The 14,209-nt window shown below is 40.3% G+C and overlaps 1 protein-coding gene across 1 annotated transcript in view; it reads left to right on the top strand.

Annotated features, from left to right (window-relative positions):
* The window catches only part of usp38 (ubiquitin specific peptidase 38), a 46,606-nt gene that overhangs the window by 17,265 nt on the left and 15,132 nt on the right, over positions 1–14,209 (top strand). Inside the window, exons 4-9 of the mRNA XM_070872064.1 lie at positions 2,486–2,615; positions 4,391–4,492; positions 6,934–7,092; positions 9,729–9,922; positions 10,639–10,732; positions 11,511–11,617. Of these exons, the coding sequence (XP_070728165.1) occupies positions 2,486–2,615; positions 4,391–4,492; positions 6,934–7,092; positions 9,729–9,922; positions 10,639–10,732; positions 11,511–11,617 (786 nt within the window). The remainder of the gene's footprint in view (positions 1–2,485; positions 2,616–4,390; positions 4,493–6,933; positions 7,093–9,728; positions 9,923–10,638; positions 10,733–11,510; positions 11,618–14,209) is intronic.

Genomic DNA, 14,209 nt, shown 5'->3' with positions numbered 1-14,209 from the left:
AGTCTGGTCAGTTTCTGACTAAATTAAAACTTTTAAAATATGCCGACAAGTGCCTGTGTGCCTAAGAAAATTAGCGCAATTTGAAAAGTCTTCCCTAACCAGCACAATCAAGGAATCTCACAACTTTAACCTGGGGTGTTGCCAGTGTTGGAAACTGATTTGGGTGAATTGAATCTTGAACCAGCGTAAAAGATCACAGCAGACATGAGCGCAAGTGGTTATGGGTGTAACTTGCCTACATTTTAAATTCCCCGAACTTTAGCTCTGCTCCGACCGGTTGTGCCAGATTGCATTGGAATCTGGGCGCAAAACTAGCAGAAACAAGTGAAAACTTTTTCCCTTCCCCCCCCCCCCCCCCCCGCCCAAACTAGTTAAAGCTTTATTATATTAGTGATATGGGGAGTCACTTTATTGTTTAAGTCAGTAATCTTTCACCTGGTACCCAGTTTCACTTCCAGCTCAAACTGATGGGATAAGCATCTCCTTTTTGCTGGCTGTAATGATTCTGCATAATATGAATGTTGGCATTTCTCAATCCAGTTTCCAGTGGCATTGCCCTAAGCACAAAACAACAACAATTTGCATTTGTATAGCACCTTTTACGTAGGCAAACGTCCCAAGACTCTTCACAGAGGTGTCTTCAGACAATGGACGTGAGCCAAAGGAGGAGATATTAGGAAGGATGACCAAAAGCTTGATCAAAGAGGTGGGTTTTAAGAAGGGTCTTAAAGGAAAGGAAAAGGAGGTGGAGAGGCAGAGAAACTTATGTAGGGAATTCCAGAGTGTGGTGCACAGCCACCATTCAAGGGAGGATGCCACATGGTCAGAGTCAGAGGAACGAAGAATTCTTGAGAGGTTTTAGAGATGGGGGAGTTTATGGAGATAGGAAGGAAGGGATAGGAAGCCCATGAAGGAATTTGAATGCAAGTATAAGAATGAGAAATTTAAATTGGTGGCATTGGACAATCAGGAGTCAGTGTACGTCAGCAAGGACAAGAGTGATGGGTGAGCAGGACTTGATGTGGGATAGAATACAAGCAGCAGCGATTTGGATGAGCTGAAGTTTACAGAGCTTGAAGGATGGGAGGCCGGCCAGCAGACTGTGCAATAGTCGAGTCTGGACGTGACAACGGTTTGGGTGAGAGTTGCAGGAGTGGAGGGGGTGGGCGATGTTATGATGGTGGAAGAAGATGGTATTTGTGATGGAGAAGATATGAGATCAGCAGCTCAGCATAGGGTCGAATTGGATGCTGAAATTATTAACAGCCTGGTTTAACCTGAGTTAGTGGAGGTGGATGGAATTGGTGGCAAGGATATGGAGTTTGTGTCAGGGGCTGAAGACAGTGGTTTGATGTACCCAATATTTTACTGGAGGAAATTGCCCTCAGCAGGACTGGATGTTTGACCACCATTTTGACAGTGCCAAGGCAATGGTGGTGGAGAGGTAGAGCTGGGTGTTGTCAGCATATGTCTAGGGTGTTGTCGCCAAGGAACAGGAAGTGGAGGCGGCCAAGGATAGATCCTTGGGAGACTCCAGATGTAACCGGGTGGGAAAAGAAGCCATTGGAAATGCGCTGGCTACAATTTAACAAGCAAGAGTGGAACCGAGTGAGCTCAGTCATACTAAGCTGAAGAACGGAGATAAATTTGAGGAGGGCAGTGTGATCGAACATGTCAAAGGCTATGAAGAGGTCCAGGAAGGACGAGGAGGAAAATGCACTGCAGTCACAGATTGTGACTTTGGTCGGTGCTGTGGCAGGGGCGAAAACCTGATTGGAGTGATTCAAGCATGGGAGTTGGGAGAAAGATGGGCACTATCGACCAAATTTAGAATCTCCCCTTGCCCTCCCCTCACTTTGCTGGACCACAGGATTGCTGGTTTAGGAAACTGGAAATGCTATTGAGGTTGGAGTGAAGGTACATTCTTGGGACAAAATAGCAGGATCTTTACTCTCCAACTGTTCTGTGTCTGACCCCTGAATGCTTGGCACTGGTGTAAAAAGCATTCCATTTACTCACCACTAATAACCCCTATCTTGATGAACACCTAATTTAGGTGGCAGTATGGGGGGAAACCCAGTTGGCACAACGGAAGGAGGTACAGACATGAGCATAAACTGAAGAAAAAAAATGCAAAGAGATTGAATGAACCTTTTGCGAACTGAGCCATGTCATTTATGATAACTGCAGACAGGCAATCAACTAGTTGTGTCCATTTAAAGGTGAAAAATATATTAAGCAAATGGAAATTGGCCTTCTGAATAATCTATAAACAGGAGTGTATAATGCATTGTAGGAAGCTTTTGTTTTGGAAAGAAATTGCGGAAGGCTTACTTAAATCTATAGAATACAGTGTTTAATTGGCACAACAAGATAAATTCTTACTCCCTTCTATGCTGCACATTCAAGTAATTTTAAACATTTAAATCTAGAAACCATGGATAAAATTTAAATTTTTCTGGTTCTATATTTTTGTCTCCTGAAGGATGATTGATTGGCTGTCCTGGCCATTAGCTCAGCATGTTGAGACGTGGGTGATTGCGCTGCTCAAGGGATTGGCGTCTGTCCAGAAGTTCACTATCCTCATAGATGTCACTTTGCTTAAAATTGAACAGGTAAGTGGGGGGATAAACCAAGTACAACGATTCCATGAAGAGAACGAGGGTGCAAATTACTGTTGCCGATGTGAGTGTATGAATGCTGGTGCAGAGATGTTAAACAGGCTTAGCATTTCATTTGAAATAGTAGAGAGGAATTTGGTATAAGCATTTTGTGAAGACCCACACACCTGTTAAGAGAACTTTAAGCTGCTTCTGAAAAAAGTGCAGACATGTATATACAGAGCAGTATGTTTAATAATCAATGAGATCTCCTTCTCACTCATGCACGCACACACACTTACTCGTGTATATTCGGATGCAAATTACAAAGTCTGCTCACATCATTTCGGAGGGAACTGCCTCATTGAAATGTTAGCATTGGAACACTTGTAGCTGTTGACATTACTTGTTGCATTAATTATATGCAGAGTAGGGAATTAAATCAAAATGAACCATTACATGACATTAATAGTATCAACATTTAAGATAATACAAGACGTCTGAAAAATAACATGAACAAATTTTAATATAGTGTTATGATTTCAGTAAAGCAGAATTATGCACATTGCTACCTCGCAATTGAAGTACTTTGTACTGCTTTTTTTTCTAATTTACTGCAACCAGAGTCCTTTTCATATCAATGAAGGCAAAGTTTACCCATTGTGCTCAGTGAGAGTTCAACCATTTTATAACCGCAGCGTCACTTCAAACAGTTGTGAACCCGCACCACCAGCAAGTATGCATGATAGCAGCAGCACAAGTATGTCTATTGCAATATCCCTGCCCTGAAAGAACACTTCATCTCAGATCCTTTTTAGCCTTCAATTTGCTTATTTGCTCCAGGGTCAGAATTTATTGTACTTGTGCTGCTTACCCAGTGTGCCTATAGCTGCTGATAATATAAGTGTAATAAATTTGTCTGGTCTTGACTGTGCTCCTGAGACACTGTTTCATTTGCAATTCACTGAGCTGGTAACTGTATTTGCAGAAGTTGTGTGTGTTTAAAATGTGGATTTGCAGTCACATTAACTTAAGGATTTAATTGGGTTTAACCAAAATTTATGGATAGTCTTACTTTTCCCCTCACTGACCCAAAGTACTTTAGGTCAAGGGCTAGGCTCTAGACTTTCTTTTGGATCTTAACAAATAGTATTAAGAAAACTGGTGAGAGTTGCCAGAGATGACTGCCTATTTTTGACATTTGTATTTTTTCTATTCAAATTGCTATTTTTAATAAATTGTAGAATAGCATCTCCTGAAGCAGAGACAGAGGAGTCAGCAAAATAATTCACATCTGTTATGGGATTGGGCACACCAATTGCAAATTAAATTTGATGTTCATAAATGGCATTGGTTGAGGGAAGGGTGGGGGGCACAGAGTGGATAAAACCCCATGTGCACTGGCCACTCTCTGGTATGGAAGTTCAGACCTCGGTCTGTCCTGAGGTAGCTGATCTCAGCTAGGCAGCAGTAGAGGCCTCCGTGTCCCTGTATCACAGAGAGAAAAACCGACCAGGGTCTTTACTCTTGATTGCCATCAGTATCATCTGCTGAACGTACAAGTGAGATTAGGTGAGGGCTGCATCCGGCTCCGCTGTGATGCTCCCCATGGTTTGAATGCTCATTGTGAAAACTCACAGTGACTACTTGGGTGAGGTACCGGAGGATGACTGGCACCCTGTGGATCCATATCCCAGCAAAGGGTCAAGCCCTTCAGGAGTGTGGGTAAAGACATTGGAGGGAAAATCATTGTTTCATGGCTGCTTATTGGTGACTTTATTTTCTGTTAGGTATTTCATCGCCTTTGGTATCCTATTGTGCGGCCTGGTGCTTTAGCGGTTCTTTCCCACATGCTGCTCAGCTTTCAGCATTCTCCAGAAGCCTTTCATTTAGTAAGTTATTATACTTGCACTGTTTACAAAGCAAAACTGTTTTCTTTTGCAGTTAATATCTTCGCTTTCCATGAGATTCTATTTTACCCAAGACTTCAGAAAATATGTATAAGATTATTTATGTGATTAAGCAGTAGGTAAGAAATATAACTAAAAATGAAACTGGCCAAAATAAATAGCAATTTTTAAATATTAATCTATTTTCACTGTGAGTTTTAACCATTGTTATTTTTATGTTTCATTAATGATCTGGATGTGAATATCAAAACCAAATGTAAGATTCTCAAACTGGGAACACTAAATAAGGAGCAGTTGAGAGAAAATGTAACAAAAGACTTGCAGAAGGATTTGAATCATTAAGCATTCAGATCAATTGCTAATTAAAATTGATGTATTGCACATTGGTGGGGCTTAGGAAGAATACAGTGAATTAGAGGCAAAGTAATAGTTTCATGTTCTAGTTAATGCACTGAAGCAGTTTTTAAAAAAGTGCTGGGATATATAGCAAGAATAGTAAGAGTATAGGTCTCCAGAGGTTATCTTGAGACTGTACAGTGAACTTTGGACCACATTTCAAGCTTTGTGTTAAGTTCTGGTTACCACACTACAAAAAAAGAGATATTACACGGGAGACATTTGAGGTGCATTGACAGACATTTAAGGAGTGTGCAGGGACGAGTAATGAGATTGACTCCAATTGTAAAGGAGATTGGTTTTGAGGAAAGGTTAGAGACAGTCAGGTTCTACAGTCTCGAAGAAAGGTGGTTAAGGGGGAACTTCATTAAGCTACATGAAATATCAAATCGTGTAGGTATGGTAAATCAAGAATTTTATTTCAGAGTAATCAAGAAAGTAGAACCAAAAGCCACAAACTAAAATTAGTGTAAAGTAAATTTAAAAACATGTTTAAGAAAGACTTTATTTAGTGAAATGTTTGGAATAATTTGTCAAGTCAAATAGTAGAAACTGAGACCTTGGAGAACCCCAAAATGTGGTTGAATGCTGTAATTGAAGTGCCAGGACATTAGACTGGGTTGAATTGCCTTTACTCATGCTTGCCTTTTTTTACTGTTCCTTTTCACTGTACTCTTCAAAAAGGCACTACAAAATTATGAAACAAAAACAGATAATAGAAATACAGAGGTCCATCAGCATTTGTAAAGAGAAAAAGACAGGTTAATATTTTGGTTGTAATCCTTTGTCAGAACTTACAGGATGATCTCATTTTGAACTTTTTAAAACTCTATTTTCTTGCTTCTCTAAATATCCTCCTCTTTTAAATAAGTATTTAAATTCTTGCTTTCTTATTTTAAAATGGCTCAAAACACTTAACACGTTTAAAATTGCCAGTTTTTGAGTGCAGTGACGATATTGTAGGCAAGCACAGCAACTGTTCTGTGCCAGTATTTCACAAACAGGCAGTGAGTTGAATAACCATGAATAAATTATTCAATATTCACAGTTAATGAATTTATCTCATTTACAGTCTACCTGCAGTTCATGAAATTACATTCTTATAAACTCTAAGGAAAAATATCAGTTCCACTCTGAGTTGAATGCAGTTTGATATTGGAGTGGGGTGGTGTTGATTCGCCCTAAAAGAAATGTCTGTGGGATAACTGTTGGAAACGAGCAATTTTATATTCATGCATGTCTGACCACTTCAGCATGGTAAGCTCTTTGTTTGCCGCTTCAACACCTAAGAATCATGCTATCCATGATTTGCCAGTTCCTTTCTTCCCTGCAGTTAAAATTAGGTTTGTTGTGGGTGAAGACAGGCTCGGTTAAGAGCAGCAGTGGGGCCCGAAGTGACCTGGAGCAGTGAAGTCCAGGAGCTGAGAGAAGGGGAAGACCATGGTTAGCAGCAGGACTGCGGGGATTGGTACACGATGACCATGCGACCTAGTTTACATGAATAGTCACTCGGTGTTATAATGAACCAGTAAGACAACAAGAATGTTTACTTTCAGATTCTGAGCAGCAGTGGAGAAGTCATAGTAACGCCTGGAAATTTTAATCCTGCCTGTATTTTGGCCAGTTGTTTGGGAGTTGCAGTTTTAAGGATGTACTTCTCCAGTCTGCATACTACAGTAGTGAGGATTGGAACTGAGGGTCCTTGTCAGAAAGCCTTCAGAGGAGGTAGCGGGTTGCATCAGAATCCAGGGTATACAGCCTTGTGAGCTCCATTGTCCTGACTGGGGAACAGGATAAGGAGTTTTTGGAGCCAAGTTTATAGATTTGTTATTTTCTATATAATTAATTTTATTTTTAGGAATATATAGTTGGGTGAGTGAGCAACCATCATGACAACAGTATTCTGTATGTGATTGGCATAACAAAATCCGATTGGTGAATTGTCAGGACAAACATGAGAAATGTTATTCTGAAGATATATGCATGACATTTTATACATGTAACTCCATGAACTGATCTCTCCACAGATTGTTCCTCACATTATAAAGCTAGTTCAGTTCCTGAAAGATGAAGCATCGCCTACCAGTAAAATCTTCCTCATGCAGTTGACTGAGTTGGTGCATTGTATGATGTATCAGTACTCTGGGTTCCCTGATCTCTATGAACCTATTATTGAGGCCATTAAGGTAGGAACCTGAGAGCTAATTACAGGGTATGTCTGATTTCAGTCTCTTAAGAGTTTAATCTGTTTTGTATTTGGCACAGTTTATAAAAGGTGCAACAAAATGTAGGTCACAACCAAATCAACTTGCAGCTTTATGGAAAGTAATGGAAATTAATGTCAATTATTCCAGTATTTACTCATTATAACTTTGCGCTGAACCTGACCACCCAAAGTGCGTTGCATAATTCCTGGAGATGCAAATTGGCGGATCACTAAGATCCAAGAATCGTATGTCGCGTTTATATCATGTGAAGTGAAAAGAAATTATAGTGCCATTCTGTATAGTCAATACATTTTCAGAAAAAAAGTTATAGGGCTCTGATGCACAGATATATTTCTTACTTTATAGCAACACCATTCAAATTTTATCACCTAAAAAAAAAAATGCTCAAAATTTATAGATCAATAAGTGTCTGGAAGAGCAAGATAAGTTAATGTTTTGAGTCTATCAGAACATCCTTAATCTGCCTTTTCAGATGACTAACCTGGGGTGGGGGTTTATATTATAGGAACTTCTGTTATTTTATATTGTCCACTTTAAGATGCTCACTTGCCTGTCTATTTGCTATCTTGTGCTTCCCCTGGGTTGGATGTTGAAGTTAGTGATGGTGACACCAGTATTTGACACTTAAGTAAGTGCGGTATGTTTTTCCCACACCTCTAAATACTGAAAATTGTGTTGATAGTAAATTTGTTTTGTTTCGTATCCCATTAAGCGGAGGATGGCACACTAATTAGTCCTTGTATTTTTGTAGAGACTTCAAACACAATATTAAATAACCCAGAGAGAGAGAGAGAGAAAGAAAGAAATGGGGCTTCAAAAAAGCAGTTGAATTTTAGGTTGATTGTTCTCCCAACTCCTTGCTATCTGTGTAAGTAGAACCCTAACACAAGCACTCGTATTGGGAGGGTGGGAATTTGAACATGTGTATGTAGCTTCAAAAAACATCACAACCAATAGTTGCCTTTTAGTTCCATCATGCTTCATAAGTGCTATGGAGTGAAATGGGGGGCAGAGTTTATTTAGGTTGATCTCACTAATAATGCGCATGACATTTATCTCTTTGTATCAGGGTCCCACCATAAATGTACAGGAACCTTATATAATGCAGTGGAAATGATGTTACGTAGGAGTTGACATTGTTTTCCGACCTCTGTCGAATGTATATGCCTTCATTATTGTGCGCATATGAATTGTGCAGCCAGGGTTACTAGGCTGTGCCTTTTGAATATGAATATGAAGGGACAAACTGCATTTAATGTACGCTTTCCAATTGGTTTTGCTCATTTTTCTTCCCTTTTTTGAGCCAACACAAAAGCTAAAGAAGATTTGTGGCTGGGTTTGATGACCATGCATTTGTTGTTTCATACCTACAAAGTTGGATAATGGTTGTTCCTCTGGAGGAGGTATGGCGAGGTACCAGGCCTGATAGATTGTAACATTGGATTGTGCCCACATACCATTGTGCACTCACACAAATTTTCCATTATCCCTTTATTCATGTGTGAGGATTTCTCATAAACTCCAATACACAGGGAGGTAGTGACTAAGTTGTACTGTATACATGCAGCCAAACCCTGTCACATACACGACACTGCCAGTAGTTGTAAAAGTCACTTCAGTGCTAAACTTTTATGCATCATACCTTACAGGCATGCTGCACCGATGTCTGAGAAAGGAACATTGGAGTGCCAAACAGGGCAACGCTCCTTGCATCCAACTCGTATATCATAATGTCCACTTTGCCAGCTATGAAAAACTATGAGTCTGCACTGGGTTACTCAGGTAGAGACTCCTTTACATGTCTCCACATTGGGTTTCCTTTCACTTTATTTGTACCTGACACTATTTTCCCTCCCCTTCACAGGTAGAGCTGCTAACATGTTGATATATCCTTTTAAATCATTACAAGGAATTTTCTCACGTCCCGTCCCCCCCGTGCCCGCATCCTTTTAAACTAGACAAAAAGCAAGTTGTTTTTGGTTCCTCTGCCCCCATTATGCTAACTTCATACACAAGACCAGAACTGCACAGGGAGTGATGAGAAATTGTGTGTAATCAGCTCCGTGCACTTTGGGCTAGCTTTGCATTAGTTCCTCAGACTGAACCTTGTTGAGATCACAAAATCTACCCTCATTGTTGCTGATTATAGTACTGATACCACTGACACAATAATCATTCACCAGCTAGTTATGCAGAATAATCATGTAATACTTCATATTACACTTCTAATTATAAATAAACTTAACTTAGTAATACTGCAAATGTCTTTCAGGTAATGTATTTTTATGTGAAAAAGAATTCTCTGTGTAAGTTGCTTTAGCAGTCAGTACTGCTGATCTCCCACAAAGTAGCTGACACGCTATAACTTTGCCAGCGCTTTTCAAACATACACTTACTTGGCTTGACTGTTTTTACTTTCATATTTTCATTCATATTTTTCTGTTGCCATTTGTTATATTTTTTAATTTTTATTATGTTTTTCTGCTGCTCAGGACTTGACCTTTTTCTATAATCTGTGTTTTTGGTGCCTTTATAGTAGATTAGGCGACTATATATAAATTGATAGATAACTAAATATAAATTGATGTTTGTAGGATTTGCCAAAACCTTCTGAAGAAAAGATGAAGCTCACTCTTAATCAAAGTGCCTGGACATCGCACTCAAATTCTTTGGCATCTTGTTTGTCGAGGCTTTCTGGAAAATCTGAAACGGGAAAAACTGGGTTAATAAATCTGGGCAATACATGTTATATGAACAGCGTCATTCAAGCATTATTTATGGCTACAGAGTAAGTGGTGGAGTCTGTTTCAGTATTGTAGAGAAATTAAGGCTTTAATATTTAACTCTAGCATGTTTAACCAAATTGTAACTTGTTAGCAATGACAATGTGAAGATTCAGGACTCCATTATAGTGTCATTTTTACAACAATGCAAAACTATTTTGGGTGATTAATATCAAAGTGGCAATATAACGTAGGAATCAGTTGGACCCCAACTCCTAGAGACCATCTCACACTGGACTGATTCTTATCGGATGCAGTGTTATACATTTTAAAAATGCTCAGGAGAGCTATTGGACCTCCTGAACATTTTAGAAAGTAACTTTTCTATGCTTTTTAATATTAGAAGAAAGCAGATGCTCCCACCTTGCACACTTCTCTAACTATAAAAATGAGCTATATGTGCAGAACTCCTTCGTTGCTGAACTTAGTCTGACCTGCAGTTTCTGATAGAACTCTGAGCTGTCCACCATGAATCACACTTCTCAGTCAGTGGTCTGAGACTGAGTCTGAGACTTGCAGTATAACTGCAAGTGTGTAGTATGGTTCAGTAAAACTGGTGAGCTTTTCTTCGATTTTGTTTTTGAGAAACAATTCTACAAAACTAATAGTTAGCCATAGTTTATCAAAAACATTTTCGTGGTGAATGTTGCGGGGGAGGGGGGGTGGAATTTCAAAAAGATTCGTTTTGTTTTCTTAAGTGTTCTCAAAAAAATTCCTTCAGTTTCAGACGGTCTGTGTTATCACTGAATCTAAATGGATCCCGTTCTTTGATGAGAAAGCTGCAACTTCTGTTTGCCTTTTTGGCTCACACTCAGGTACTTTTTTTTTTAAATGACCCTTTCAGTAAATACTTTAATTCAGTGGGATGGGTAAACATTGGGTTTGTGCACTGGGCTTATTATCCTGACTGCTAATTTAGAAACCTTTGTGGTGCGAGTTCTTCATTTTTGGCTGGGTATGTTGGGAAACAGTTTTAGAGTTTTCATGACATTAACAATGTTTTTGCCATTGATGCTGAATTTGGAGATGTACAGAACAATTTAAACAATAATAGAAATTGTCACATCTGCAGCTTAATCACCCATTTCCAATGCGTGTGTTCTTAACCTTGGAAAACAATGATTATTCAAAGTACACAAAACTTAAATGTGAAGCAGTTATTTTGTCCTTGATTCATGCATTCTTCCACAAATCAAATGCTTGATTCAACCTCTTGTCATATGTTAATTAGAGCTGAAGTTACTGCATTTAATGTCCATCTTTGTAAATTCTGCACTGTGCACATAAATATTTAAAGAATGGCATTTGCAGAAAAGAGTACTTGACACTTTAGCAGGCCAGATGTTAGTATTGATATTTTGAAATTCATCGAGGTTGAGTTTATAGTTAAATGAATTCAAATCCAATGTATTCTTAAAATGTATTTGCAAATTTGCTTGTAGTCTGTCACATTGAAAGGAACAGAAATGTCACAAAAGTAGCAACATTTCTGGCTGTTCAGTTTTCTACATATTTCACTTGATGTGGATCCATACAATGCAGCTTTTAATGTCAAAGTGCAGGTTCCAAGCATTTCCATTACTCTACCAACAGAGAGCAGCATATGCTCCACAGAGCTTCTTTGAAGAATCAAGACCACCATGGTTCACCCCTGGATCCCAGCAAGATTGTTCTGAATACCTCAGGTTCCTTTTGGATAGGTAAACACAGTTCTTGTCTAGTTGCCATCGTTCTGTAACTAAACATTGTAAACTAGGTAACTTCAGTCCCTTTTTATGCGCGTGCCTCTTACGGGCATGCTGCACTGTTGTCTATGGAGAGAGTACAGTGCAGTGTAAACTGTGTACTATCCTAATACATCATAATGTCCACTTTTCCAGTGCAACTTGGAAGTGATGGTGTTCATATAACGTTGCTGCCATTGTCCTTCTTAATGGTAGAAGCCACAGGGTTAGAAGGTACTGTTTCAGCAAAGTGAGTTGCTGCAGTTCATTCTATAGACAATGCACCAATGGTGGAGGGGTATATATTTTGTCTATTGGCAGGGTGAGAGTCAAATAGACTGCTCTATCCTGGATGGTGATAAATTTGTTGAGTGTTCTTGCAGCTGAGCCTATTCAGGTGAGTGATAAGTATTCCATCACACTGTCTTGACTTGAGCCTTGTAATTGATGGAGAGGCATTGAGAGGACAGGAGGTTGTCCAAGTTTTGTTATAAGCTGACATGGGCTGCTTCATTATTGGAGGAGTTGTAAATAGAGCTGAATACTGTGAAATCATTTGTGAATAGCTCCAGTCTTGACCTTATGATGGAGGGAATGAAGCCACTGAAGATGGTTGGACCAGGCTGTTTGTGTGTGTGTGTACTCTTAAATACTTATTGGAACTTCATTTTATTAGTGTGTTAGTTAGCAAGAAGGGACTTGCATTTATATAGTTTCTTTCACAACCCGAGGACATCCTAAAGTGTTTCACAGCCCATGAATTACCTTTTGAAGTGTAATCACTGTTGTAAGGTGGCAGCTAATTTGCAAGGTACCACAAACAGCAATGAGATAAATGACCAGATAATCTGTATTTGGAGGTGTTGGTTGACGGATAAATGTTGGCCAGGACTCATGAGAACTCGTCTGTTCTTCAAGTTCTTCACGGAATCTTTTAGGTCCACCAAGAAAGACCTGCGATTTAACATCTCACCTAAAAGACAACACCTCCTGAAAGTGCAGCACTCGCTCAATGCATTGAAATGTCAGCCGAGTGAACATCGGAACAGGAGTAAGCCATTCAGCCTCTCGAGCCTGCTCCGCCATTCAATGAGATCGTGGCTGATCTGTGATCTAACTCCATGGGCCCAAGTTTCCACACGATAAAAAACGGGCGCCCCTCTGAGCTGGGCGCCCGTTTTTCGTGCCTAAAACGGCGCCGGAAAAAAAACGCGCGATTCTGGAGCGCCCTGCAGCTCTTTGTCTGTTTGGCGCGGCGCCCAGGGGGGCGGAGCCTACACTCGCGCCGATTTTGTAAGTGGGAGGGGACGGGTACTATTTAAATTAGTTTTTTTCCTGCCGGCAACGCTGCGCATGCGCGTTGGAGCGTTCACGCACACGCAGTGTGAAGGAAACATTGGCACTCGGCCATTTTTGTAGTTCTTTGTAGCTGTTTAATTTTTGAACATTTTTTAATAAAAGCACATTGCCATCAGCACTGAGGCTTCTTGCAGCAGTGAGAAGGCTGCAGGAAGCCTCAGAAAGTTGAGGCAGTCGTTCCCCCCCCCCCCACCACGGGAATGAACGGCTTTCTCCTCCCCCCCCCCCCCCCCCAGCGGGAACGAACGGCTTTCTCCTCCCACCCCCCCCCCCCCCCCCCCCGCGGGAACGAACGGCTTTCTCCTCCCGCCCCCGCGGGAACGAAAACGAACGGCTTTCTCCTCCCCACCCCCACCCCCCCCCAATCTCGTTCTGGACGCCCAATTTGTAACCTGCGCCTGATTTTTTAATGTGTAGACAAGGTTTTTTCAGTTCTACAAAAATCTTCACTCGCTCCATTCTAAGTTAGTTTGAAGTACGTTTTCACTGTGGAAACTTTGAAATCAGGCGTCAGTGGCCGGACAAGCCCCCTTTTGAAGAAAAAATTCTGTTCCAAAGTGGAACTGTTCTAACTGACTAGAACTGCAGAAAAAAAAATGTGGAGAATTGCGATTTCTAAGATAGTCCGTTCTCCACCAGTTGCTCCTAAAAATCAGGCGCAAATCATGTGGAAACTTGGGCCCCATATATCTGCCTTTGCCCCATATCCCTCAATACCTTTGGTTAACAGAAAGCTATCAATCTCCGATTTAAAATTAACAATTGATCTAGCATCAATTGCTGTTTGCGGATGAGAGTTCCAAACTTTCTACCACCCTTTGTATGTAAAAATGTTTCCTAATTTCACTCCTGAAAGGTCTGTCTCCAATTTTTAGACTATGCCCCCTAGTCCTAGAATCCCCAGCCAGTGGAAATAATTTCTCTCTATCTACCCTATCTGTTCTTAATATCTTGAAAACTTCGATCAGATCACCCCTTAACCTTCTAAATTCCAAGGAATACAACTCTAATTTGTGTAATCTCTCCTCGTTACTTAACCCTTGAAGTCCGGGTATCATTCTGATAAACCTATGCTGCAATCGCTCGAAGGCCAATATATCCTTACTAAGGTGTAGAGCACAAGACTGCTCACGATACTCCAGGTGTGGTCTAACCAGGGTTTTGTACAGCTGCAGCATAACTTCTATCCCCTTGTACTCTAGTCCTCTA

Source organism: Pristiophorus japonicus, chromosome 2 (assembly GCF_044704955.1).
Source record: "Pristiophorus japonicus isolate sPriJap1 chromosome 2, sPriJap1.hap1, whole genome shotgun sequence".
NCBI lineage: Eukaryota > Metazoa > Chordata > Chondrichthyes > Pristiophoridae > Pristiophorus > Pristiophorus japonicus.
Note: the sequence above shows the minus strand (reverse complement) of the source record. Positions and strands in the feature narration are given on the sequence as shown.